At 40.5% G+C, this 27,972-nt stretch overlaps 1 protein-coding gene across 1 annotated transcript in view; it reads right to left on the bottom strand.

Annotated features, from left to right (window-relative positions):
• tenm1 (teneurin transmembrane protein 1) overlaps window positions 1–27,972 on the bottom strand; it is a 244,532-nt gene that overhangs the window by 148,939 nt on the left and 67,621 nt on the right. Inside the window, exon 4 of the mRNA XM_036937297.1 lies at window positions 661–904. Coding sequence (XP_036793192.1) covers window positions 661–904 — 244 coding nt within the window. The remainder of the gene's footprint in view (window positions 1–660; window positions 905–27,972) is intronic.

Raw genomic sequence — 27,972 nt, 5'->3', positions numbered from 1 at the left:
ACAGCTACACTTCAAAACAAGTTGTTCCTTCATTAATTGTCATTAATGACTCCCACACCAGTCAGATGTTGGCAACCTTCCTTTAACTAACTACAATAGCTATTTTACTATTCACATCTGACACAACATTTCTTTATATGCTAATTGTGAACTCAACAGGCTTTTTGCTGTTAAATCGATGATTTGCTTTGTAAAGGCCTTGATCTTCAGTATTTTCAGCTAATCATGTACCTATTTATGTTGGATTTGTACACCACTTCACTTCTCAAAAGCCTTAGCCCTGAATCTCTTCAAAATGATATGATTTAGTTACACACCACCAACCCCTCATTATGAATTAACACCATTATTCATCTCTCTATCAAGTGTGAATCATTAAAGACGTGTGAGAGGTCTGTGACTGAAGTCACAGGGGTCCTCTCTGCAACACTTAACTCATGCCAACAACATGTTCATTCAATCTACTTTCTCAAATCTAGTGCTATTTTTTGGATCCAAGTTACCGGTGGTGTCACAGTGATTAAGAACATGGAGGGAAAGAGGCCAAGAGCCCTGCATGACTCATATTGTGGAAACTATGGCCACAGAGCTGTTAAAGTGTCTGCCACATTGAACTGACCCCATTACTAGGCAGGTGAGAGTGGAGGTGCCAAGGCTTACCTGGTCTCCAGGGGGATGTTGCTGTTGAGTGCCCAGCTGTTGTGGAGCTGGCCTCTGTCTCTGTCGGCCGGCTGAGTGGGATCTCCATCCATCGCCTGGCTCCGAGCCGGCAGGGTGTTCCTCTGCAGTGCCTCAGAAACATGAGCATGAGGGGCCGGGCGGGCACATGTGCATGCGTGGGGAGGGGGCGGGGGTGGGGGTAGGGGTCTGAAGGTGAACTGGGCTGGTGGACTGCTGGGGAGCTCTGCAGAGAGAAAGAGACAGAAAGTGAGACAGAAAGTGAGACAGAAAGTGAGACAGAAAGTGAGAGAGAAAGCGAGAGAGAGTTGAGTCTTTTCTGAGTGGCTTGATAAGTGTGTGAGTTTTGTGACATTTAGTAAGCACTTTGTTAACGTTCACTTTTCCTCCACTTGGAAAGAGCCTTGGGGATTTTTTAATTAGCACACTTAACAAGGTTATCATTCAAAAGTACAATCCACATTTTGAAAAATGGTTATGCAATAAAATTGACAGATGAACATACATTTTCCTGAGAGTGTTAAGGCACCCCAGATGCTATGATAAATGACACGCCTGTTGCTAATGAAATAAAGATGATTAGACATAAGGGCATAAGGATTGTAACCCTAGAAACCAAATTGGTTTCGTCCTGCATTATTACTTTGTTGTTCCTCTATAAAAAGCTCAAAACCCCTGAGTCACCCTTCGCAATCTCACGTATGAGTCTGTGTTTGAGTTCAGCGGCTCAGCAAAGAGAGCTGGCTTTCATGCCCCTGCAGTGTGACAGGTGAGATTAGTCAAGTACATCCAGACTGAAGTCAACCAGACATGTTCTCTTGCTGCAATACCACAGTTGCATGAGTTCACTCCAGCTAGGAGTGAGTCCCTGTCTATTGACCACACCTGTTGTGTCTTCACACCACAGAACTTGTAGACTTTAGTGTAGGAGCTTTATAATCCAATTCCTTTATAAAGACTCTTATTCTACCCTACATTTCAGAACAAATTAAAAGTTTCAGTTTCAAGTGTTATTAGTCCTGTGTACAGGATACACACGGTAGACAACGTCCAACAAAATACTTACTTGCAGGTTCCTTCTCGACATTGAAACAACCATAAGAAATAATAAAAGATAAGAATACAAACTTAAAGAAAATGTCTCAGTTGAATAGAATAAACATTTAAGCATAACAATAATACAGGAAGGCAAATGTATAGTACAATATTTACACAGGGAAAGAGAGATTGGGGGTCAAGTGTTTAAATTGTGCAGTATTAGAGATAGTAAATAAGAGTCTGGTAGCAGCAGTTGTGATGTGTGTGTGTTGCATGAATGCATGTACAGTATGTATGTACAGTGGGGCAAAAAAGTATTTAGTCAGCCACCAATTGTGCAAGTTCTCCCACTTAAAAAGATGAGAGAGGCCTGTAATTTTCATCATAGGTACACTATGACAGACAAAATGTGGAAAAAATATCCAGAAAATCACATTGTAGGATTTTTAATGAATTTATTTGCCAATTATGGTGAAAAATAAGTATTTGGTCACCTACAAACAAGCAAGATTTCTGGCTCTCACAGACCTTTAACTTCTTCTTTAAAAGGCTCCTCTGTCCTCCACTTGTTACCTGTATTAATGGCACCTGTTTGAACTTGTTATCAGTATAAAAGACACCTGTCCACAACAGCAGCTTGGTTTGAAGAAATCAACTCTGGGAGCAATTATTAGGAAATGGAAGACATACAAGACCACTGATAATCTCCCTTGATCTGGGGCTCCACGCAAGATCTCACCCCGTGGGGTCAACATGATCACAACGGTGAGCAAAAATCCCAGAACCACACGGGGGGACCTAGTGAATGACCTGCAGAGAGCTGGGACCAAAGTAACAAAGCCTACCATCAGTAACACACTACGCCGCCAGGGACTCAAATCCTGCAGTGCCAGACGTGTCCTCCTGCTTAAGCCAGTACATGTCCAGGCCCGTCTGAAGTTTGCTAGAGAGCATTTGGATGATTCAGAAGAAGATTGGGAGAATGTCATATGGTCAGATGAAACCAAAATATAACTTTTTGGTAAAAACTCAACATGTCGTGTTTGGAGGACAAAGAATGCTGAGTTGCATCCAAAGAACACCATACCTACTGTGAAGCATGGGGGTGGAAACATCATGCTTTGGGGCTGTTTTTCTGCAAAGGGACCAGGACGACTGATCCGTGTAAAGGAAAGAATGAATGGGGCCATGTATCGTGAGATTTTGAGTGAAAAGCTCCTTCCATCAGCAAGGGCATTGAAGATGAAACATGGCTGGGTCTTTCAGCATGACAATGATCCCAAACACACCGCCCGGGCAACGAAGGAGTGGCTTCGTAAGAAGCATTTCAAAGTCTTGGAGTGGCCTAGCCAGTCTCCAGATCTCAACCCCATAGAAAATCTTTGGAGGGAGTTGAAAGTCCGTGTTGCCCAGCAACAGCCCAAAACATCACTGCTCTAGAGGAAATCTGCATGGAGGAATGGGCCAAAATACCAGCAACAGTGTGTGAAAACCTTGTGAAGACTTACAGAAAACGTTTGACCTCTGTCATTGCCAACAAAGCGTATATAACAAAGTATTGAGAAACTTTTGTTATTGACCAAATACTTATTTTCCACTATAATTTGCAAATAAATTCATAAAAAAATCCTACAATGTGATTTTCTTGATTTTTTTTTTTTTTTTTTTTTTTCTCATTTTGTCTGTCATAGTTGAAGTGTACCTGCAGGCCTCTCATCTTTTTAAGTGGGAGAACTTGCACAATTGGTGGCTGACTAAATACTTTTTTGCCCCACTGTGTGTGTGTGTCAGAGTTAATTTTGGCACTCTTTTTTTTAAATTTTGTCTAGTCTTAGTCATCTTGACTAAATTATAATTAAGTCTTAGTCACATTACTGTCATTTGAATAATGATTTAATCTAGTTATTGTCAAAATGACGAAAATAGTGGGCCATTTTTGTCAACTTAATGCCCTTTCATTTTAGCCACATTTTAGTAACATCACATTTGTATTGCCTCATTAACCTATAGGAAACATAAATCACTGACTTCCATCTGTACAAACATACATAACCTTGTCCTACCAACATATTGTTCTGCATAACATCATATTATCCTCCCAGCTGCAGAAATAAGACAAACATAAATAATATATTATATAAGAACTATCTGGTCATGTAAATTCCTAATTCAGCCATAGATTCTGCACATGACATACAAAACAAACAGACACACAAGCGCAGAGAGAGAGAGAGAGAGAGAGAGAGAGAGAGCGCCAGAGAGACAGAGCCAGAGAGCCAGAGAAAGAGCGAGACAGACACAGAGCCAGGGAGAGAGAGAGTGAGGAGAGAGAGAGAGAGAGAGAGAAGAACAATCACCAGATGGTGCTGCAAAGTAGCCTAGTATGGGTTGCACCTCCATCACTCGGTCTTGTCATTGCCATTGTTATCAAGTCACACTGATGTCCAAAAGTAGAACGGTGGCTAATGAATTTGAACAAGAGCTATTGACTGTTTTGCCCAGTTATGTAGTCGAGTCACTAAACATCGAGTCCCAAGTCCCCTGTGCTCGACTCAAGAGTGGTGTCATGAAATTGGCTGAAATTCCGAGTCACTGGGTCCACATGAACTCAAAATAGATTTAAATACCCAGTCAGATATAGTGTAGTGACAAGATACATTTAGTCAATAAATTGTTTGTTATTCTTTTCCCTTTCTTTCTGTGCCACCAAATGTTTTCCTGTTTTCATATAGGCTACTGGTAATGTTACCTGGGCCACGTTCAGTTGAAAGACGTTCTTAACCGTTGCAGATGGATCAGTGAATAGAGCCGACGTTATTCCTTATTCAACATGTCAGAGAGGCATGTTTGTTCTACATAGCATATTTTTTTCTGAACATTCCTTAACTTTGTGTCCTGCAGCTGCTGATTAGGCGATGTCATTTACAAAATAGCCTCCAATACCCTACTCAACAAATTGGATGCAGTCTATCACAGTGCAATCCGTTTTGTCACCAAAGCCCCATATACTACCCACCATTGCGACCTGTACGCTCTCGTTGGCTGGCCCTCGCTTCATACTCGTCGCCAAACCCACTGGCTCCATGTCATCTACAAGACCCTGCTAGGTAAAGTCCCCCCTTATCTCAGCTCGCTGGTCACCATTGCATCTCCCACCTGTAGCACACGCTCCAGCAGGTATATCTCTCTAGTCACCCCCAAAACCAATTCTTTCTTTGGCCGCCTCTCCTTCCAGTTCTCTGCTGCCAATGACTGGAACGAACTACAAACATCTCTGAAACTGGAAACACTTATCTCCCTCACTAGCTTTAAGCACCAACTGTCAGAGCAGCTCACAGATTACTGCACCTGTACATAGCCCACCTATAATTTAGCCCAAACAACTACCTCTTTCCCTACTGTATTTTATTTATTTATTTATTTTGCTCCTTTGCACCCCATTATTTTTATTTCTACTTTGCACATTCTCCCATTGCAAATCTACCATTCCAGTGTTTTACTTGCTATATTGTATTTACTTTGCCACCATGGCCTTTTTGCCTTTACCTCCCTTATCTCACCTCATTTGCTCACATCGTATATAGACTTGTTTATACTGTATTATTGACTGTATGTTTGTTTTACTCCATGTGTAACTCTGCGTCGTTGTATGTGTCGAACTGCTTTGCTTTATCTTGGCCAGGTCGCAATTGTAAATGAGAACTTGTTCTCAACTTGCCTACCTGGTTAAATAAAGGTCAAATATTTTTTATTTTTTTTATATTTTTTTATTTATATTTTTTTAATAAAAAATTAGCAGGAGGGATGGGGCAATTTATTGTCGCATGCGGTGCTCAAGTTAAGAATGGCTGTCAGTCAAAAGCCATACAGCGCTATGAAGCGCAGAGCTTGAGGTCTGACGTCATTTATAGCATGTACAGCCACTGCGTTCCAATTTAGGCGCTTATCAGTGCCCAAATCTGCCATTTTCAACCCGTATATGGGTGTAAAGGACTACCATGTGTTTGAGTGTAAAGGGCTACCATGTGTTTGAGTGTAAAGGGCTACCATGGGTTTGAGTGTAAAGGGCTACCATGTGTTTGAGTGTAAAGGGCTACCATGTGTTTGAGTGTAAAGGGCTACCATGTGTTTGAGTGTAAAGGGCTACCATGTGTTTGAGTGTAAAGGGCTACCATGTGTTTGAGTGTAAAGGGCTACCATGTGTTTGAGTGTAAAGGGCTACCATGTGTTTGAGTGTAAAGGGCTACCATGTGTTTGAGTGTAAAGGGCTACCATGTGTTTGAGTGTAAAGGGCTACCATGGGTTTGAGTGTAAAGGGCTACCATGTGTTTGAGTGTAAAGGGCTACCATGTGTTTGAGTGTAAAGGGCTACCATGTGTTTGAGTGTAAAGGGCTACCATGGGTTTGAGTGTAAAGGGCTACCATGTGTTTGAGTGTAAAGGGCTACCATGTGTTTGAGTGTAAAGGGCTACCATGTGTTTGAGTGTAAAGGGCTACCAAAACTAGATAGTTGTGTGTTCTCTTCCCAGTTGTATACAGAAAGACTAATGACAGAGTCCTGCGTTTGGCCTAAGAGGTTGAATTGAATTGTATTGATTTTGTTTGTCTGTGTGATACGTTTTACTCCTGCTTATTATACATCAGCGTTTAGATGGCAAGGCTCACTTCTAAGGTATTATATAATAAATGCAGATTGGAGTCTGGACCTGCAGTAATCTGATAAGATCAGTCCTCTCCATTGATCGACTGGCCATTCATTTTGTTTAAATGTTAAATTCCTCCATCATTTCCCTTTTCAGAGTATTGATATTTACCAGGTAACAATGTAAAGGAGACTGCAAGAAAATGACCAGAACATAATTCCATCAGACAGGAGGAAATTATTATTGTAGATACATGGAGGGTAAGTTGTTTGGGAGGGTTATTTTCCAACTACAGAATCAAGTTGCTAATTATTGAAAGATAAAATAAGATGTTATAAATCTTAATCTTGAAACATAATATGTTGTGATCTATGATGACCAGAGAAATTATGATTGTGAATGTTCTAAGTAGAATAAGAACAATATCTATGGTTCTAAACCAGTGAGGGACTAACATGGATAACAGTATGGTTTCCAGGATGTATGCCAAAATCTAAACAGACAAACAAATATACACTGAGTGGACAAAACATTAGGAACACCTTTCTAATATTGAGTTACACTCCCTTTTGCCCTCAGCTTCAATTCGTCAGGCATGGACTCTACAAGGTGTCAAAATGTTGACTCCAATGCTTCCCACAGTTGTGCCAAGTTGGCTGGATGTCCTTTGGGTGTTGTACCATTCTTGATACACACGGGAAACTGTTGAACGTGCAAAACCCAGCAGCATTGCAGTTCTTGACAAACTCAAACTGCTGTGCTTGGCACCTACAGTGGGAAGAAAAAGTATGTGAACCCTTTGGAATTACCTGGATTTCTGCACAAGTTGGTCATAAAATTTGATCTGATCTTCATCTAAGTCACAACAATAGACAAACACAGCATGCTTAAACTAACAGCACACAAATTATTGTATTTGTCTTGTCTATATTGAATACATAATTTAAACATTCACAACGTAGGTTTGAAAAAGTATGTGAACCCCTAGGCTAATAACTTCTCCAAAAGCTAATTAGAATCAGTAGTCAGCTAACCTGGAGTCCAATCAATGAGATTGGAGATGTTGGTTAGAGCTGCCTAGCCCTATAAAAAAACACTAACAAAATTTGAGTTTGCTATTCACAAGAAGTATTGCCTGATGTGAACCATGCCTCAAACAAAAGAGATCTCAGAAGACCCATGATTAATAATTGTTGACTTGCGTAAAGCTGGAAAGGGTTACAAATGTATCTCTAAAAGCCTTGATGTTCATCAGTCCACGGTAAGACAAATTGTCTATAAATGGAGAAAGTTCAGCACTGTTGCTAGCTACTCTCCCTAGGAGTGCCCGTAAGGGAAAGACAGCGCAGAATACTCAATGAGGTTAAGAAGAATCCTAGAGTATCAGCTAAAGACTTACAGAAATCTCTGGACCATGTTAACGTCTCTGTTGATAAGTCTACGATATGTAAAACACTAAACAAGAATGGTGTTCATTGGAGGACACCACGGAAGAAGCCACTGCAAAAGTGCACCTGGATTTTCCACAGCACTACTGGCAAAATATTCTGTGGACAGATGAAACTAAAGTTGAGTTGTTTGCAAGGAACACACAACACTATGTGTGGAGAAAAAAAGGCACAGCACACCAACATCAAAAACTGATCCCAACTGTAAAGTCTGGTGGAGGCCCAGTCAGAGTCCTGACCTCAACCCGATTGAGATGCTGTGGCATGACCTCGAGCGGTTCACACCAGACATCATAAGAATATTTCTGAACTGAAACAGTTTTGTAAAGATGAATGATCCAGAATTCCTCCTGACCGTGGTACAGGTCTGATCCGCAACTACAGAAAATATTTAGTTGAGTTTATTGCTACCAAAGGAAGATCAACCAGTTATTAAATCCAAGGGTTCACATACTTGTTCTACCCTACACTGTGAATGTTTACACAGCGTGTTCAATAAAGACATGAAAATGTATAATTTTTTTGTGTGTTATTAGTTCGAGTCTGTTTTGTCTATTCTTTGACTTAGATGAAGATCAGATCAAATTTTATGACCAAGTTATGTAGAAATCCAGGTAATTACAAAGGGTTCACATACTTTATCTTGCCACTGTACTACCATACCCCGTTCAAAGGCACTTAAATATTTTGTCTTGCTCATTCACCCTCTGAATGTCACACACACAATCCATGTCTCAATTGTTTCAAGGCTTAAAAATCCTTCTTTAACCTGTCTACTCCCCTTCATCTACACTGATTGAAGTGGTTTTAAGTAACATCAATAAGGGACCATAGCTTTCACCAGGATTCACCTGGTCAGTCTATGTTATGGAAAGAGCAGAAATGTTTTGTACACTCAATTTTAATATATTTTTTAAATACAATATTTTTCTACAACTTTGCCCCAAAATCCACATGCAAATTTTTGCAAGACATTGTGTTTAATGTATCTCGTTTGGCGCAGCCACATCCCTATTATTTTCACGCTTGCTACATAAAACAAAGCCTTTGAGGTGTAAACATGAGCCTCAGAGGAACAGACAGTACCAGAGGAGGCTGGTGTGGAGAGAGATGGGAGGATGATCTTATTGAAATGGCTGGAATGGAATAAATGGAACGGTATCAAACATATGGAAACCACATATTTGACTCCGTTCCATTTATTCCATTCAAGCCATTACAATGAGCCCGTCCTCATATAGTTCCTCCCACCAGCCTCCAAATGTAGGTACACTTCTGAAAGGTTCTTCAGAAAAAGCTTTCAGTTTGACATTCTTCTCTAATCATTCAGGAGCTTCCAAAACCAGCCTTTAACATGGCCTCAATTTACTTCAACTCCATTTCTGGGAATTCCCTTCAAAGCGCATGCTTTCAAGACAGAACCTCCGCGGGATTGAAAGAGTCTTAAAAGTACACCTGACCTGCTGCAGACATACTCTATCCTTGACAAATGTAAATATACTAGGTCATACGTACACATGCATTATTAAGACTAGGCCATTCACTGATCCTCTGTTAGATAAGCTAGCTGCTCTAAGTGCTGCCTGACTGCAGCCAGCCAGAGCCTGACAATACACTGTAAAACAACAAAGAAGAGGAAAATTAGAATTCATTTCCATGGCAGCTCCTTCCACTCTGCCAACCTGTTTGGCAGTTGGCATAATTGGACTTTTCACAGGCACCCTTTCTTATAAGTACTTTATAATAACCCCATCACAGGCTCCTCAATCCAGAGAAGAGATGGGACAACTTAATACTTCACAACGGTACTAGAGAGAAGCTGCTGCACTGTCTCGAAAAGAAGCCACATTTAATCAGAACCACACTGCAGAATTTACACAGCCGTATAAACATATTTCATGAGGGCGGCAGGTAGCTTAGCGGTTAAAAATCTGCCTATGTGCCCTTGAACAAGGCCCTTAACCCTAAATGCTCCGGTAAGTTGTTCTGGATAAGAGCGTCTGCTAAATTACTAAATGTTTTGGTAAAATAATAGGGTTTTGATTGGAGGTTAACTATTTGCCGTTATAAATCCACACTGAATAAAACAGATCTAGCTACATGAACAAGAACGCTGCAGGGTGGATTGAATCAGACCCAGCATCATTTTATATGAGATTTGGCCAGCGGGACATCAGACTACAGATCTGAGTGAAGATGCATCTTGGCTGCTGTGTCAGGAACACTGAGGTGTAAAGCTGACCCACTGAGACCCTGGTCCAGGCAAGAGAGCAGTTTATTGATGACCTTGGCTGCAGAGCATGTGTCTACAAGTGTTATTGCAACCCTGATGCTGCCCACTGCAGTGAGACGCACAAACAAACAATAAGCCAATGGGAACACTTTTCCATTTAATTTTGTCCCTACAACACAACACCACGTTGACTTGCAATATTAATAGAACTGTTTAAACAACACAAATGCTTCTGATTTCAATGGAAAATGGAAATGCATGCAAAGGGCTCTGACTGTGTTATACCCATTCTATTTCTAAAAGGGAACCTGAGTTGCGAGGGGAAGCACATTAGCTTCACCTGGAGAGGGGAGAGAGCATGGCTCAGTGTCTCACTAGACATGGGAGAATACAGAACAAAAGGGCTGGCCCTGCAGTCCCCCTCACCCTGCTGCTTTCAAGTGCTGCACACAGTGCATTATGCATAGCCTTCCTTACTATTGACATTTATACTTCAAAACTCACCTTCCTTTTGCACGGGGAGGGAGATGGGAATGGAGCTATATAAGAGCAGGTAAGGCTGGCATTTCAGCAGACAAATCATTCTGCTCTGTTTGAGTGTGTGCGTGTGTACGTGCGTGTTTGTGTGAGAGTAGGGTGTGAGGTTCGGCACAGCACCTGACATTTAATAGAAATGCCTCTAAACATGTGGCCTATCAGAAAGTTTGAGATTCAGAGAGAGGCCTTAAATGAAAATTCTGTTGAGTAAAAAAGCTGGACTAGCCAGCAAAAGGTAGAGAGAGAGAGAGTGTAAATTGCCGTGGTGTACTTTATGTCATGTCCCTCCATAAAGAAAGCACCAGCTACAGTGTGCACCTTTATTCTGAAGATTCAATTTAGTGTGTCCTAGTCTTACATGGCTATACATGAGTTTTGTAATACTTCCTTTGGAAATTCATAATCATGCACTATCTAGGATGATAATACTGTACACCATTTGTATGTTTCCCGAGCCATAGCACAATGACTGAAAGTCTACAGGTACAGAAGCACATGCTAGCATACCTGTAGATTTCAAGTGATTGCGCTAAAACTAGTTAGCAATAGCTTGCAAAACTACCTCTGAATTCCTTCATACTGCACACAGACGCAAAAAGTTCAGCCAGCACACATATACAGTATCAGATTGGGACTTTTGCAAAACACGCGAGAAAGCTCTTAATGCCAAAGGCTTTAACACAATTTCTTTCCCAGCAAGACCCTCTATTATTGAAATTGCTCTCGGCATATAGAAAGGTACATCAGCCAGCCACAATGAAAATGCCTGGTGTTGAGTAACACCGCAGAGTCTAAACACACACAGCTCTCAGGCACTCCAGAAGAGCGGCTCCCTTTCCCCTACCCCTCAGAGGCTACTGCAATAACCTCCTAAAATAAAACCCCATGTATAATGTACTACCACAATTACTTCCAAAGGTGGAGTAGTCTATTCATCACACATCAACTATTTTTACATTTGGCAACAGTACATCTTGCACAATGACAATCAGAATTGCTTGTGAGGAACATTTTTCTTCTGCACAGTCCTCCCCATTGGCTTGGCTCCCTTCAGAAAACAAGCTGAATGCACCTGAAGGGTACAGTGTCACTTATTCAATCTCTTCATTAATACATGTTTACTTTCACCAGATGTCCTTCACAGCTCATAAACCTAGATTTCCTCTCCAACATCTGATGAATCACTGTGGATGAGGACTTGAATGTATGTATCCATATGGTAAAGGATCAATTAAGGTACATTAAACCAAGAGTCTTACCACTCTGTCAGAACCTCTGTGTTGACTGTGGATTGGAAGTCAAGTAAGTCAATATAACTCATGCCTAGCCTGTGTGAGAGAAAGACCTGAGGAAGGAAAGGCCTGCTGTTTTAATAGACAGGCCAGGCAGGGTTGTATGTTTACTGAGCAGCAGATTGATAAGAGCACGGTTGGTCTGTTTTAGACATAAAATAACTGAAATGTAGGTGCACGTACCTGGGTAACCTCTCAGTCGACAGTATGTATTTGCCAGCAGGGTCCTTATACTGTATGACACTCTCAAGCACCTCTGCCTAGAAGATATGACTATCCTCTTCGGTCATAAATATATTTATTCTCTGGCATAGTTATGCATGGTGGATAATACACAAGAGGAAACAGAGGCAAATAATCTCGTATTCCCCCAATTTGACTTGGCCTTTTCTAGCCTGGGCTTGAAAATGCATTTATTGTAACCTGGTGCGTGAATGGAATCTTTTAAGAGCTTTAAGACGATCCCACTGTAGAAAGTGCTACATGACTTTACACACTACACAAGGGGAACATCAATCCATGAGACTAGACACATGTGTCCCATCTTCTTGCTAGAATCATCTGGGGCACTTCAATCAATAGAGGCAACATGGAAACTTGGCATTCTAACTTCAAAACATTTTTTTTTGTTGTCATATTTGAATCATTGTGAACCATGACTTCGCTTAACAATATGGGGATATCACATGGAATCACGAAAGCTAAAGAGCATGTCCAAAGCAATTCATATAGAGAAATACAGTTATAAGGTAAACGGTTAAAGACAGATATTTTACGAAAGTCTTAGCAAAATCAGAAAAGCAATATTATCATTAAATAAGTACTTACTTTCACTTAAAGCCTGACTGTTTGTTTAAAGGCTAAACAACTGAGGACCAGTAGTGGTTTGCTGAATGCCTGACTCATGGCTTGGGCACGATGGCATTGATTAATGTGTTATAGTGCAACATGTCAAAAAAAGAACCCATTTTCAGAGGGAAATGGACAATAATTACTGAAATCAACATGTTTCACATATAGTAGCTATTTCAAACGTGTATGCCAAGACGTCTGGCTAGTTCACTGAACACTGTGAATATTTGGCGCTATGACAGGGGTATTCACAGATGATCTGTGATTGTGTATAATAGGGCAGCAGCACATACATCCACAGATCTCACAGCAAACTAACGTCAGGTATTTTACTAAGAAACCGCGTGGCTCACGTCATCTCTTTACACAGGGGACTTATTCTAAATGCAATAAAGACAATACAGAGACATGGTGGTAATAATTGAGGTGAGTAAAATGAGTTCTCTACCAGATGGTGCGTCGGTGATAGTGTCACCGTTTGCGGCTCTGGTATTGATCCTCTTTTATAAAATGACATACAAAGGTCAGAGGAAGTCTATCCATTTACCCTTAGCATGCTTTTACTGCATGGATAGATTGGCAGACACAGAGGCCATTGTGTGAAAGCCCATTTGACACGACTGGGTGTACCTGTTGTTCTGTGGCCAGTAAATTCTCCCTTCTCAGATTCATAGCCTCGTTTTTATGGGCAACCCTTTCTTTATACTTATCTGATCTGACATGCATTATTTACTGTGCCAGCTTATCTGGCCGGTACACAAACCCTGCACTTTTCACACTTGAAAGAGGAGCCAGACTAGAATAAGAGGGAGGATCATAAAATCTGTCAACTGCAATGACACAAACCCTAACAAACCCTATCAAAGACCAATCTAAGTCATTAACAGGAATAATTCAGAACAATTCAAACTTAATGACATTGATCCATACATCTCTATTGAGGAGCATTTGGCTTAAACAACCATGTTAACCTTCCAAAGGTTTAAAGCTTGACTACTGTATCCAATGTCATTACTGAACATAAGCGGAAAATGGATGGAGAAGAAACGGCAGGAAGTTCTTCATTGAGCTGTCAACAAATGTCAAGGTTGGCCTCGCTCACTCTCTCTCTCTTGCTCTCTTTCTCACTTACTGTAGATAATGGCGATAGATAAAAATGCAAAGCATTTGCCAGGAGAATTTCACTGTGGTTCTTACACCTAATGAGATATTCAAGATACAAACACATTACCAGTGTTACATTTGGTTACTTTTGAGGTTAGCGAGCTAGCCGGGCACCTAATTAAAGGATTCGTTTGGGAGGGAATAACTTAAGATAGATAGCTACTGTTTTGAGACAGAAGAACACTGTCACCAAGCTTGCATCCGAGATTAGCATTTGGGATTTTTATTAGACACCCACAGCTCCCATCCCTCAAATGCCAGTCAGCGTGTGAAGGTTATGTATGTGTCCACATGGGTGGCTGCAGCTCTATTTGTAGAAGGAGTACAATAGAGAGACACTGTACAAACCACTACACCACAGCCTAGTAATTAATTCAAGGTTCTGCAAACCTTATAGCCTCATTGTTCTTTTGACAAGAAAGACTGCAAACAGAGCTTCAAAACCCGTAGCAAAATGACAGCATCTGACAGTTTATGGCTGTTACCAACATGTACACAGCTGTTGTTTCCACAGGGTCTGAAATCTGAACACTTGTTTATTTATTTCCTCAAGTGTATTTTGCTTTAAATAATCAGCTCATACATTTTCTTCTCCTTGTCTTGAGAAAGTTTCTGAAAAGCCTCCTATGAGGATGGGACAATACTCTATTTTCCCTTCGCGCTGCGGGGAAAGTCAGGAGTCAAAGAAAAACTGTGTGAGAAACCAACCAAAATACATGGTCCATTGTTCATCAGTAGCTAAGGTCTGGCCATCAGGTAGTGGGTACAGTAGAAAACAAATAGAATCACTTCTTCTTAGTCACATCCTTGATGTAGCTCTAAAAGCAAGGAGAGAGAGCAAGAAAATAACTAAGAGACCGTGATTGAGACAATTAAAAGCGGTATTGATCGGTGTTGGCTGCTCTGTAGGCGTCTGCCTAACTGTGCGTGTACCCAGTGTGCCTGACAGGGCAGACTCAATTGGTCTCCTCTCTGTCCGATGGAATTGGCAGGCCTCACGGCACGCCTGACAGAAATTGACACCATATATTACTTTATCAAACCATTATTCAACCTCCATTAAAAGAGAGAACTTAACTGACTTCCCACGAGGCCTCTTCAGAAGTGATAGCCATCCATGGAGAGATGACAACCTTGCTGTTAAAGGGCAGAGCTGTCATCGGCTGAGACTACGCCACGTCTCTCTGAGGGCTAATGGCCCTCCGTGCTTCTGAAAGGGGAGTGGACATCAGAACACATAGACTATATAGTAGGTTTCATGCATGCTTTTTAAAGGGGAACAGATAGCAGGACAGATAATGCATCAGACTCCCAATGGACACATGCTTCCTGGCACGAAACCATGCGACAGGGAGGCCATACCCAGTGTAAGCAAAGTTTAAAGGTGCATGGGGATCGTAGAACAGCTGCTAGACTGAATAAACATTATCTATGTCCCATTATATGGGTCTGGGGCATTGTATAAGCCTTATGGTGGGGTTCAATGTCAGTTTAATCAAAATGAGGTGACATAACAATGGGGACGTTGCAAGATTGAGAATCATGCATTCATTATCAAGATGCTAACAAAAGGACAACACAGTTCAGCCGGTACATTTATATACTCAGTCTACCCACATCTCCTGTGATTTGCTGATTAAAATAGTGTGTTGCCAGGAGATCGTTGTTGCATAAAAATGTTTAATAAGTCTGTTTACCAATAATGTACATCATCTCTACAGACATCAAAATTCAAATGAAAGAGACTGATGATCATTATGTAATATGTACAATTATTTAAGAGCCTTATGCAATATAATTGTGATAAACAATAAATAAACAAGACATTTTCATGGTGAGCAATTATCTTAAAGTGCATTTCAAAACAATTTGCGCCTGAATTGCATTCTTCCTGTTGTCACCTTGAAAAGAAAGCTTTCCTCTTATAAGTCCCCTGCTGGGAACATGTCTCAGAACTTTTTTTCATGGCAGAAAGTCTTCGATTAAAGTGCTTGGTGACAATCAAACTGTAAGAACTGCAACACAAATGTAACAGGTTTTTTGACTGATTGAGACACGGCACTGTCTTGTCCGTTTTAAGACATTCTGGATTAGGCGGTGTCAAAGGAAGTCTCTAAAAATTGTCAAAGACTCCAGCCACCCAAGTCATAGACTGTTCTCTCTCTCTCTCTCTCTGATGCACCAGGACTGGAACCAACAGGACCCTGAACAGCTTCTACCCCCAAGCCATAAGACTGATAACTAGTTAGTTAACTATCTGCATTGACCCTTTTTGCACTAACTCTTTTGACTCCCATACGCTGCTGCTACTGTTTATTATCTATCCTGTTGCCTAGTCAATGTATCCCTATCTACAGTATATGTACCAGTACATATCTTCCTCAATTACCTCGTACACCTGCATATCGACTCGGTAATGGTACCCTGTGTACAATGCATTCGGAAAGTATTCAGACACTGTCCCTGATTTATTTAGAATTCAAGGCACACTTAACCAGCATGGCTACCACAGCATTCTGCAGCGATACACCATCCCATCTGGTTTGCACTTAGTGAGACTATCATTTGTTTTTCAACAGGACAATGACCCAACACACCTCCAGGCTGTATACGGGCTATTTGACCCAGGAGAGGGATGGAGTGCTGCATCAGAAGACCTGGCCTCCACGATCACCCGACCTCAACCCAATTGAGATGGTTTGGGATGAGTTGGACCGCAGAGTGAAGGAAAAGCAGCCAAGAAGTGCTCAGCATATGTGGGAACTCCTTCAAGCCCATTGGAAAAGCATTCCAGGTGAAGCTGGTTGAGAGAATGCCAAGAGTGTGCAAAGCTGCTACTTTGAAGAATCTCAAATATAAAATATATTTGGATTTGTTTTACACTATTTGGGTTACTACGTGCTTCCATATGTGTTATTTCATAGTTTTGATGTCTTCACTATTATTGTACAATGTAGAAAATAGTAAAATAAAGAAAAGCCTTGAATGAGTAGGTGTGTCCAAACTTTTGACTGGTACTGTATATTTATATTATTTTACTCAAAACATGTCACTACACCTCAACTCATCACCCAAGGGAAATGCCAATTTGCTAGCACCCAGTATTTTCTACTATATGTTTTGCAATATAAAGGACAGGTAACTGCCAAAGTAAAGGAAACACCAACAAGTCTCTTAATGGGGATTTGGGCCACCACGAGCCATGAGAACAGCTGAAAGCAGAATTACTTTCCCATTGTCCTCAACTGCAGTGTATGATATACAATTTTCTAGCTCTGAGTCTCTACTTTTATCCAATGTAAAAAACACAAATTCAAATTTTGCTACTTAAGACTGAATCGAGGCAGTCGGTCCCAATTATCCAGCAATCTGTGAGAATACTTGATGATACGTGATGGTATGAGTTCGGTTGGTTTGCAAAGCCTTCCTCAAACCATAGCCCCCTAGGTACGGTACCACTGTATTACCTACAAACACTGCTTCCAGCTGCCTCCTGGTGGCGATTATACATTTTAAATATTTATTTAAATCCTCCTGCTGCAGGATTATTTTCCGCCTGTGACGAAATGGGTCATATTAAGATCCGACATCTGTATGTATAAACAACACATCCACATTATATCTTAAACATTTTTCTCCTATGGTGAAACATCTAGGTCTCCATCTAAGCAGTTTATTGCAGACAAAACAGTGTCTCGTGCTATTAATATATAGAGACATATTTTGATTTTGTGTAGATGATAATAGAGCTTTGAAAATAGTAGAATACCCCCCCCCCCCCCCAAAATCGGATATGGTGAAATGTTTTCCTCTCTTGTTTCTATTCAGTCTACCACTGATGTCTGAGACTTTCATACTGGAAAGTCTATCCAAATTGGGATACTTTTGATGTTTTTCTTTTTTCACTCCCCATCCTCCCACTTTAGTTTAGCAAACCCTGCGGGGTAATTCTGACAAAGGTATCTCTAAGTGCTAAGTCTTGTATTATGTAGCTGCTTCGCTCCCTCAGCCTTGCTGTCGCTCCGAGCTGTTCCCACCTAGAATGCTGCTAGAGGACTGGTATCCAGTAAGAACTGGATCACTATGTCAAGCTCAGCACATTTTAAAAAAATACATCTGAACTACTGTCAGAAATACCCAGACTTTGGTTGTTCAGAATCAACCAAAGAAGTGTCAGGAAAACCTGCATACATTTCATTCAGTTGAGCATACAACAAATCTTGTTTAGAATAAATAGTACACAAATGACTTGTAATTGTTCATTTGACCAATTCCCCTTTTCAGTACATGGATAATGCTCACACCCCCATGTTATTTTGACTGGTGTAAAGCTACTGCACAACAATGGTTAGCTGAGTAACATTACTGTTCATACCATTGTCCTCTGGCTGCCTTTGTTCTACTCCCAACCATGCGCCACATTAATTATCGTTAATAAATTGCTGCATTTAGAACCACAAAAAATGTGCATTGTTTAACTGCTCAGAATGTGCCCACACAGTACGATCTGGACAAATATGGTTCCAGAATCCATCTTCTACATAGCATGAAACGGTGTAGCGGGTCTCTGAAGGTATCAGCAGAACAACTCCCTTGTGTCATGTCAAAAAGATGTATTTAGCACATTCTGTGGAATAGCTCAGTGCTTGCTCCGATAACTTCCCTATCCCATGTGACACATTTGATACTGAAGAGAAAAATAAGTTCTGCACAACTTGATGCCTTCTTCAGTGGGATACCAACACAGTTGCTAATATGCGGCCCCATGGAGACATCATTTCAGATAAGAGGGATTTGGGTAGACAGGAAATGTAGCTCAGCAACACTAGAAAGCCGCAGGTAAAAAGGAAGTATGGAAACCAGAGATAGGTTTGATATTCTATCTGCAAGCATTTTCAAAAAAGGCCACTGAACATTTCAGAGAATTGTTTTTAAAAATGAGATGTCTGTTTACTGTATTTTGTTTGATGCTTTATATTCAGATATGGCAGGGCCAATTGCAACGTCCAATCTCTAACTGTAAATTGAGCGTTGATCCTGGAGGGGAATTATATACAGTGCATTCGGAGTATTCAGACCCCTTGATGACTTTTTCCACATTTTGTTAGGTTACAGCCTTATTCTAAAATGGATTCAATTAAAAATGTTCCTCATCAATCTATGCACAATACCCCATTATGACAAAGTTTTGTTTTTTTTTCCCGCAAATTAAGAATAAAAACAAAAATACCTTACTTACATAAGTGTTCAGACCCTTTGCTATGAGACTTGAAATTGAGCTCAGGTGCATCCTGTTTCCATTGATCATCCTTGAGATGTTTCTACAACTTGATTGGAGTCTACCTGTGGTAAATTCAATTGATTGGACATGATTTGCTAAGGCACACACCTGTCTATATGAGGTACCACAGTTGACAGTGCATGTCAAAGCAAAAACCAAGCCAAAATGTCAAAGGAATTGTCCATAGAGCCCCGAGACATGATTGTGTTGAGGCACAGATCTGGGGAAGAACACAAACTTTTCTGCAGCATTGAAGGTCCCCAAGAACACAGTGGCCTCCATCATTCTTAAATGGAAGATGTTTGGAACCCCTGAGACTCTTGCTAGAGACGTTCGCCCGGAAAAACTGAGGAATCAGGGGAGAAGGGCCTTGGTCAGGGAGGTGACCAAGAACTCGATGGTCACTCTGACAGAGTTCCAGAGTTCCTCTGTGGAGATGGGAGAACCTTCCAGAAAGACAACCATGTCTGCAGCACTCCACCAATCAGGCCATTATGGTAGAGTGGACTCTCAGACCATGAGAAACAAGATTCTCTGGTTTGATGAAACCAAGATTGAACACTTTGGCCTGAATGCCAAGGGTCATGTCTGGAGGAATCCTTGCACTATCCTTACGGTGAAGCATGGTGATGGCAGCATCATGCTGTGGGGATGTTTTTTAGCAGCAGGGACTGGGATACAAGTCAGGATCGACGCAAAGTACAGAGAGATCCTCAAATGTTATTTTTTTGTACTTAATTTTTCTTTACCAAAACGTTTTGTACAACGTTAGTGAACCTCTTAACATTATTAATCAACATAAATAATAGCTTAATTAATTTGAATAATTTGAAAACATTTATTCAAGTAATGCTTGTGCTGCAGTTTCATCATTAGTGTTAAATTACAATTCTGGCTTTCCATCATGTTTTTCTGTCAAATCAACTTGCACATCTAATCAAGGAGATAAAGTTTAATGGTAATTAGAATTTTTTTAAACGGTCCTTTTGCACTCTAACTACAATTATACTACAGGGTACTGCAGTTATACAATTGTTGACAATTGTTCATTTTCAGCCATTCAAAAAGGCTCATTTGAATTTCCTGATGCATCCGGAAAATTCTCTGCAATAAAAGCGTGATCAAGTTCAGACCTGACATCTGTATACAAGATGATATTTAATACAAGCATCATTCCACTAGGTAAAATAATGTCTGGAAGTGACAGAATAGCAAACAGCATAATTTGTAGTGAGAGCGTGAAACATGGCAGACCATAAGGACACAACACCAAGACTCAATGTATACTGAACCAAAATATAAACGCAACATGCCACAATTTCAAAGATTTTGCTGAGTTACAGTTCATATAATGAAATCAGTCAATTGAAATGAACCCAATAGGCCCTAATCTATGGATTTCACATGACTGAGCAGGGGCATTGTGTTGATCAATGACATTGTGTTGCGTGACAGGACTGCTCATTTTAGATTGCCCTTTTATTGTCCCCAAAACAAGGTGCACCTGTGTAATGATCATGCTGTTTAATCAGCTTCTTGATATGCCACACCTGTCAGGATAAAATGCTCACTAACAGGGATGTAAACAAATGTGTGCACAATTTGAGAGAAATTAGCTTTTTGTGCGTATGGAAAATTTCTGGGATATTTTATTTAAGCTCATGAAACATGGGACCAGCACTTTAGAAGTTGGGTTTATATTTTTGTTCAGTGTACGTGTGATTGCTGCTGTGACCTCTAATCTCTAACATCCAATATGTCAAATGAGAGGAGAGGCCACTGACCTTTTAGAACAACTTAAGAAACAGAGTGAAAATTACATTTCTGGTTATAACACAGAATCCATGTAAGTAGACACAACTTTGAGTGGAGACAGGAGACAACAACCTTTGGATGCAGATGACGGGGAGGAACAGGTTCATAGATCAAGTCTAAAAGAAGAGAGCTATCATGCCCCCCACAGTAGGTCATCCGGAGGCCCCTACCCATCAGGCCTAATTGCTGGGAGCGATTCCTCTTCGTGGTGAGGAAGGCTGGGCTGTCCCCGTGGTCAGGGAGCAGCATGCTGGGGCAGGATTAATGGACTGGGAGTCAGGGCTTCGTCACAGCGCAGGGTAATAAGCAAATCTCACATCCGTCAGTCGAGGGAGCCCCCCAGTCCCTGAGCCCCACTGTGCTAAGCTTTTACAAAGCTCCTAGGAGTCCTTGGGCTGGGGTGAAAAAGCATTAATGCGTACTCGCCTCACAGTCACACTCCTCACAGCAGTAGATTGGATTTTCATGAGATGACCGTGCTCGTACTCAAGTCCCCCAAATGTTTACTGTGATTGTAAAGTCTTAAGTCAGTTGATGGTAACATCCATTTCTACATCGGATAATGGGTTATGGTAATCTAGACTGTTTGAGGATGCAAAGTATTGTTCTTATCATTGTGTGAAACCAGTCGTTTCTGTGACTACTGTTTGTCACAGTGACTGCAGTTTAAGAATCAGAAAGCAGGATGAGATATCAACTTTTAGACAAACAATGACAGCATCCCTCTCAGCAAACACCATGCTGTCCCATGTATTTAGAGACATTAAACACTGGACCGTTTCTTTCACACTGTGGACTCAATGGATTGCATTCCACCTTCAGACTCAATACAGGGTATGTATACTGAACCAAAATATAAACGCAACATGCCACAATTTCAAAGATTTTGCTGAGTTAGAGTTCATATAATGAAATCAGTCAATTGAAATGAACCCAATAGGCCCTAATCTATGGATTTCACATGACTGAGCAGGGGCATTGTGTTGATCAATGACATTGTGTTGCGTGACAGAACTGCTCATTTTAGATTGCCCTTTTAATGTCCCCAACACAAGGTGCACCTGTGTAATGATCATGCTGTTTAATCAGCTTCTTGATATGCCACACCTGTCAGGATAAAATGTGCTGTATTGTTCATATAACTCATTGTAATATATCTACCACTGTACATTGCATTTTTGTTAAACTGTTTATAACCACCGTGTATTTATACACTGGATTCTTAAAATAGCTACTGTAATATATATAATACTGTAAAAAAATTTAACCTTTATTTAACTGGGCAAGTCAGTTAAGAACAAATTCATATTTTCAATGACGGCCTAAGAACAGTGGGTTAACTGCCTGTTCAGGGGCAGAACGTCAGATTTGTACCATGTCAGCTCGGGGATATGAACCTGCAACCTTTCGGTTACTAGTCCAACGCTCTAACCACTAGGCTACCCTGCCGCCCCACATATCTTTACTATATATTTCTGGTGTATATACACAGAATGAATTTGGATTACTGATGCAGGGTTATTTACAGTGCCTTGCGAAAGTATTCGGCCCCCTTGAACTTTGCGACCTTTTGCCACATTTCAGGCTTCAAACATAAAGATATAAAACTGTATTTTTTTGTGAAGAATCAACAAGTGGGACACAATCATGAAGTGGAACGACATTTATTGGATATTTCAAACTTTTTTAACAAATGAAAAACTGAAAAATTGGGCGTGCAAAATTATTCAGCCCCCTTAAGTTAATACTTTGTAGCGCCACCTTTTGCTGCGATTACAGCTGTAAGTCGCTTGGGGTATGTCTCTATCAGTTTTGCACATCGAGAGACTGACATTTTTTCCCATTCCTCCTTGCAAAACAGCTCGAGCTCAGTGAGGTTGGATGGAGAGCATTTGTGAACAGCAGTTTTCAGTTCTTTCCACAGATTCTCGATTGGATTCAGGTCTGGACTTTGACTTGGCCATTCTAACACCTGGATATGTTTATTTTTGAACCATTCCATTGTAGATTTTGCTTTATGTTTTGGATCATTGTCTTGTTGGAAGACAAATCTCCGTCCCAGTCTCAGGTCTTTTGCAGACTCCATCAGGTTTTCTTCCAGAATGGTCCTGTATTTGGCTCCATCCATCTTCCCATCAATTTTAACCATCTTCCCTGTCCCTGCTGAAGAAAAGCAGGCCCAAACCATGATGCTGCCACCACCATGTTTGACAGTGGGCATGGTGTGTTCAGGGTGATGAGCTGTGTTGCTTTTACGCCAAACATAACGTTTTGCATTGTTGCCAAAAAGTTCAATTTTGGTTTCATCTGACCAGAGCACCTTCTTCCACATGTTTGGTGTGTCTCCCAGGTGGCTTGTGGCAAACTTTAAACAACACTTTTTATGGATATCTTTAAGAAATGGCTTTCTTCTTGCCACTCTTCCATAAAGGCCAGATTTGTGCAATATACGACTGATTGTTGTCCTATGGACAGAGTCTCCCACCTCAGCTGTAGATCTCTGCAGTTCATCCAGAGTGATCATGGGCCTCTTGGCTGCATCTCTGATCAGTCTTCTCCTTGTATGAGCTGAAAGTTTAGCGGGACGGCCAGGTCTTGGTAGATTTGCAGTGGTCTGATACTCCTTCCATTTCAATATTATCGCTTGCACAGTGCTCCTTGGGATGTTTAAAGCTTGGGAAATCTTTTTGTATCCAAATCCGGCTTTAAACTTCTTCACAACAGTATCTCGGACCTGCCTGGTGTGTTCCTTGTTCTTCATGATGCTCTCTGCGCTTTTAACGGACCTCTGAGACTATCACAGTGCAGGTGCATATATATACGGAGACTTGATTACACACAGGTGGATTGTATTTATCATCATTAGTCATTTAGGTCAACATTGGATCATTCAGAGATCCTCACTGAACTTCTGGAGAGAGTTTGCTGCACTGAAAGTAAACGGGCTGAATAATTTTGCACGCCCAATTTTTCAGTTTTTATTTGTTAAAAAAGTTTGAAATATCCAATAAATGTCGTTCCACTTCATGGTTGTGTCCCACTTGTTGTTGATTCTTCACAAAAAAAATACAGTTTTATATCTTTATGTTTGAAGCCTGAAATGTGGCAAAAGGTCGCAAAGTTCAAGGGGGCCGAATACTTTCGCAAGGCACTGTAGGTTGTTAACTGGATTTGATCTGACATCTGTGATTTCTAGCTTTTTTTCACTTTCGTGTACTTGTTTGACAATTTGTATGCATTGTTGGGAGCAAGTAACACAAGCATTTCGCTACACTCACTACAGCATCTGCTAAACTGTGTACGCGACCAATAAACTTTGATTCGATTTTTAGATGCAGTCAATTATGCCAATTAAACTACTGTAGCACCATCACCTAAAATCTAAAAGTGCATTAAGGTCAGTGGTGGAAAAAGTACCCAATTATCATACTTGAGTAAATGTAAAGATACCTTAACAGAAAATGACTCAAGTAAAAGTGAAAGTCACCCAGTAATATACTACTCAAATAAAAGTCTAAAAGTATTTAGGTTTTAAATATACTTAAGTATCAAAAGTAAATGTCATTGTGACCGAACAGCTTGATTTGGTCTTATGTAGCAAAATTTGAAATTGTGTTTTTTACATTGGATAAAAGTAGAGACATAGAAAATGGTATATCATACACTACAGTTAAGGAACAATGGGAAATTAATTATGCTTTGAAAGTTGATAAACTTGTAACCTCACTTTAGAGAAAATGGCCATTGAATGTGCATATGAAATATACTTATTGATGTCACTGAGGGAGAGAGGGTAATGTATAACGTCTACATTATGTCAGGATATGTTATTGTTAGCCATCAGGGATCCTCTGGGAGGAGAAGAGACCGTCTATACCAGTCACCATGACAGCTGTGAGTTGGGGAGGAGTGAGAACTTTGGGGCAAAGGTCAGGTCAGATGAAGTGAGGAAGAACAGATATCACTAAGGTTCTGTCTAGCAACAGATGCATTGGCTGTTCAGATGTGTAGGATACTCAGCATAGGAGAAAGGGTTAAATATCAGTGCTTGTGTAAATATGTCTTTGTTTGTTCAGCTGTTCGACACTTTGGGGTGAATAAACTTGGTTTAAGCTCTTCTTTGTCTAAATCAAATCAAATGTATTTATAAAGCCCTTCTTACATCAGCTGATATCTCAAAGTGCTATACAGAAACCCAGCCTAAAACCCCAAAAAGCAAGCAATGCAGGTGTAGAAGCACGGTGGCGAGAAAAAACTCCCTAGAAAGGCCAGAACCTAGGAAGAAACGTGGAGAGGAACCAGGCTATGAGGGGTGGCCAGTCCTCTTCTAGCTGTGCCGGGTGGAGATTATAACAGAACATGGCCAAAATGTTCAAATGTTCATAGATGACCATCAGGTTCAAATCAGTTTTGCTCACACCCTCTTAAAGGTTTTAGTAAGGATTCACGTGGGGCTATATACTAAACAACCAAAGAGTTCAAGACTAAAGGCTGGTTTATACTACAAGTGTGTTCGTAAATTTATTCTGGAGTGTCAGAGTATATTCTGGGCGTTCGTTAACTCAGAGTGTTGTCAGATTGACCGTTTGTAAATTCAGAGCGTTTTGCTCTCGGAGCATTCAGAGCGCACACTGGAAACTGGCCGGAAAGTAGGGTTGATCTGAGCCTTCTGATCTAACAACAGCAGTCAAGCACCCAAGCTAACTGGCTAACGTAGGCATGCTTGCTGCTACATCCAGACACAAATGAGAGAACAGCTCACTCTGACCATTTTACTCCCCCTAGCAGAGCTGGTTAGGCTGTTTTTATGTTATCCCAGAGTGTTGGTGACTGCAACTGTGCTGCTGGCAACAATTTAATTACTATTTTTTGCCAACGTTTACTGACACCGGCCATATTCAACGGGTGTTGAGTGTTTGTAAATTCGTCAGTTATTCTGCGCTCTGGCATACTCAGACGAGAGTGCTCTGAAATTGGAGTAGATAGCAAGAGCGAATTTACCAGCTACGTCTATCGACAGATGTCGCAGTAAATGTTCTATTGAAATAGTTACTTGCATAGTGGAGTCTTTTGTTTAGACATTTAGCTAGCTAGCTAAAAAATGAACCATAATCCCAACTCATAACGTTACTACCCTGCATGAATCTGCAGGTAGCTAACCAACTAGGTTCAATGTTAGCTATCTAACGTTAGGCTATAACTAGCAATGCAAATGGCTCTGAGATACGAAAACTATTACTACACAGATCATACATGTAACTAGCTAACAGTACACTTTAACGTGAAATGAAAACGCCTTTCTGACAATTAGAAACGTGTAATATCTGAAAATGTAGCTAGCTAGACTCTCTCACCCGTCCGTATACATGGCTGGACGCTTCCCCCTCTCTGTCACGGATACCATGGTTGCCCTTAGTTTGAAGATGTTTTATACAACAGTATGTTCTCTTTTCAACTCTGTCTACATATTTGCAATCAAACGCCAGAATTGTCTCCATCTCCTTAGCTATCATCCTCTAATTCCACTGATTTCAAATCTCGGTCCTCTAGAAAGTGGAGAGCAACACTTATGCAGTTCTACTATATCTATGATATATTTTTTTAAAGCAGTGTTCGAAAGGATTACCTACACATACTGACCAGCTCATATTATAGACAGAAGTGTGCTACATGGCAGACCAATTCGAACTCATCTCTCGACATGTCCAGTCAATCATAGCTAGAGGGAAGGTTGCTGGCTTTTTCCATGGCTAGTCCAACTAGGCTCGTAGTTTAACAATTTTATTCGTATTCACAGATAGCATACAAGTTTGTTATTAAGGCACATAGATGTTCACATGTTCCAGAAGGCATGTCTGCCAAAAAATGCAGTTTACATTCAAATGGCGCTCCTGTAAAGTAGTGCCGCGCGACATACGCCTAGTTTCCTGAAACAAGTCACAATTGCTCAAATATACTTAAGTATCAAAAGTAAAAGTATAAGTAATTTAAAATTCCTTATATTAAGCAAACATTTTCTTGTTTTTTTAATTTACAGATAGCCAGGGGCATGATAGCCAGGGGCACACTCCAACACTGACATACTTTACAAATGAAGCATGTCTGTTTAGTGAGTCCGCCAAATCAGAAGCAGTAGGGATGACCACGGATGTTTTCTTGATAAGTGCGTGAATTTGACCATTTTCCTGTCCTGCAAAGAATTCTAAATGTAACGAGTACTTTTGGGTGTCAGGGAAAATGTATGAAGTAAAAAGTACATTATTGTCTTCAGGAATGTAATGAAGTAAAAGTAGTAAAAAATATATACCCCAAAAAGCTACTTAAGTAGTACTTTAAAGTATTTTTACTTTACACCACTGTTTAAGGTACAGTAGACATGGCAAGCATAACAAGTGTTTTTCTTGAAAATAATCAGTTTACTATGACTAGGATTGAAATGGATTGACACAAAATATCTAATCAAGTAAATTAGAAAGTAATTACTCTTGAGCATAGAAGGTGGTACTGCTTATGTAAATAGTCATCTCAATAAATACCCAAAGGGTAATAATGGCTTGAGTCAGTCAACATTGTCTCATTGTTATTTCTCCATACTTTTTTATAACTGCATCATCATGGCTTTTTGATAGCATTTTCAAAAAATCATCAATGTTCACAATTTGTGTCTCAATACAATCCAAAGATATACAAGGTTTCATGGTTGTTAGATTTGGAAACTAATTCATGTTTGTTGACAGCTCAATTAAAAATCTAACAAAATGGGATGTTGATCATTCTGTATGTCTTGGGAAGGGAGATGAGAATATAAGGAGAGAGTGATGTCAAAACCACACAAGGAATACAATCAACCACTCAATCTGCATTAGTACTGCTAGATGTTTGCAATGAAAGACAGCATAATTAAAACACAGCAGCTACATTTATCAGGGCAGTAGAAACATGGAGCTTGTAGTCCCACTGGCCCATAGATCAGGATTAAATGTATCCTTCT

This window comes from Oncorhynchus mykiss, chromosome 12 (assembly GCF_013265735.2).
Source record: "Oncorhynchus mykiss isolate Arlee chromosome 12, USDA_OmykA_1.1, whole genome shotgun sequence".
Taxonomy (NCBI): Eukaryota; Metazoa; Chordata; class Actinopteri; order Salmoniformes; family Salmonidae; genus Oncorhynchus; species Oncorhynchus mykiss.
The sequence above is the reverse complement of the archived record's forward strand: the minus strand, read 5'-3'. Positions and strand labels throughout refer to the sequence as shown.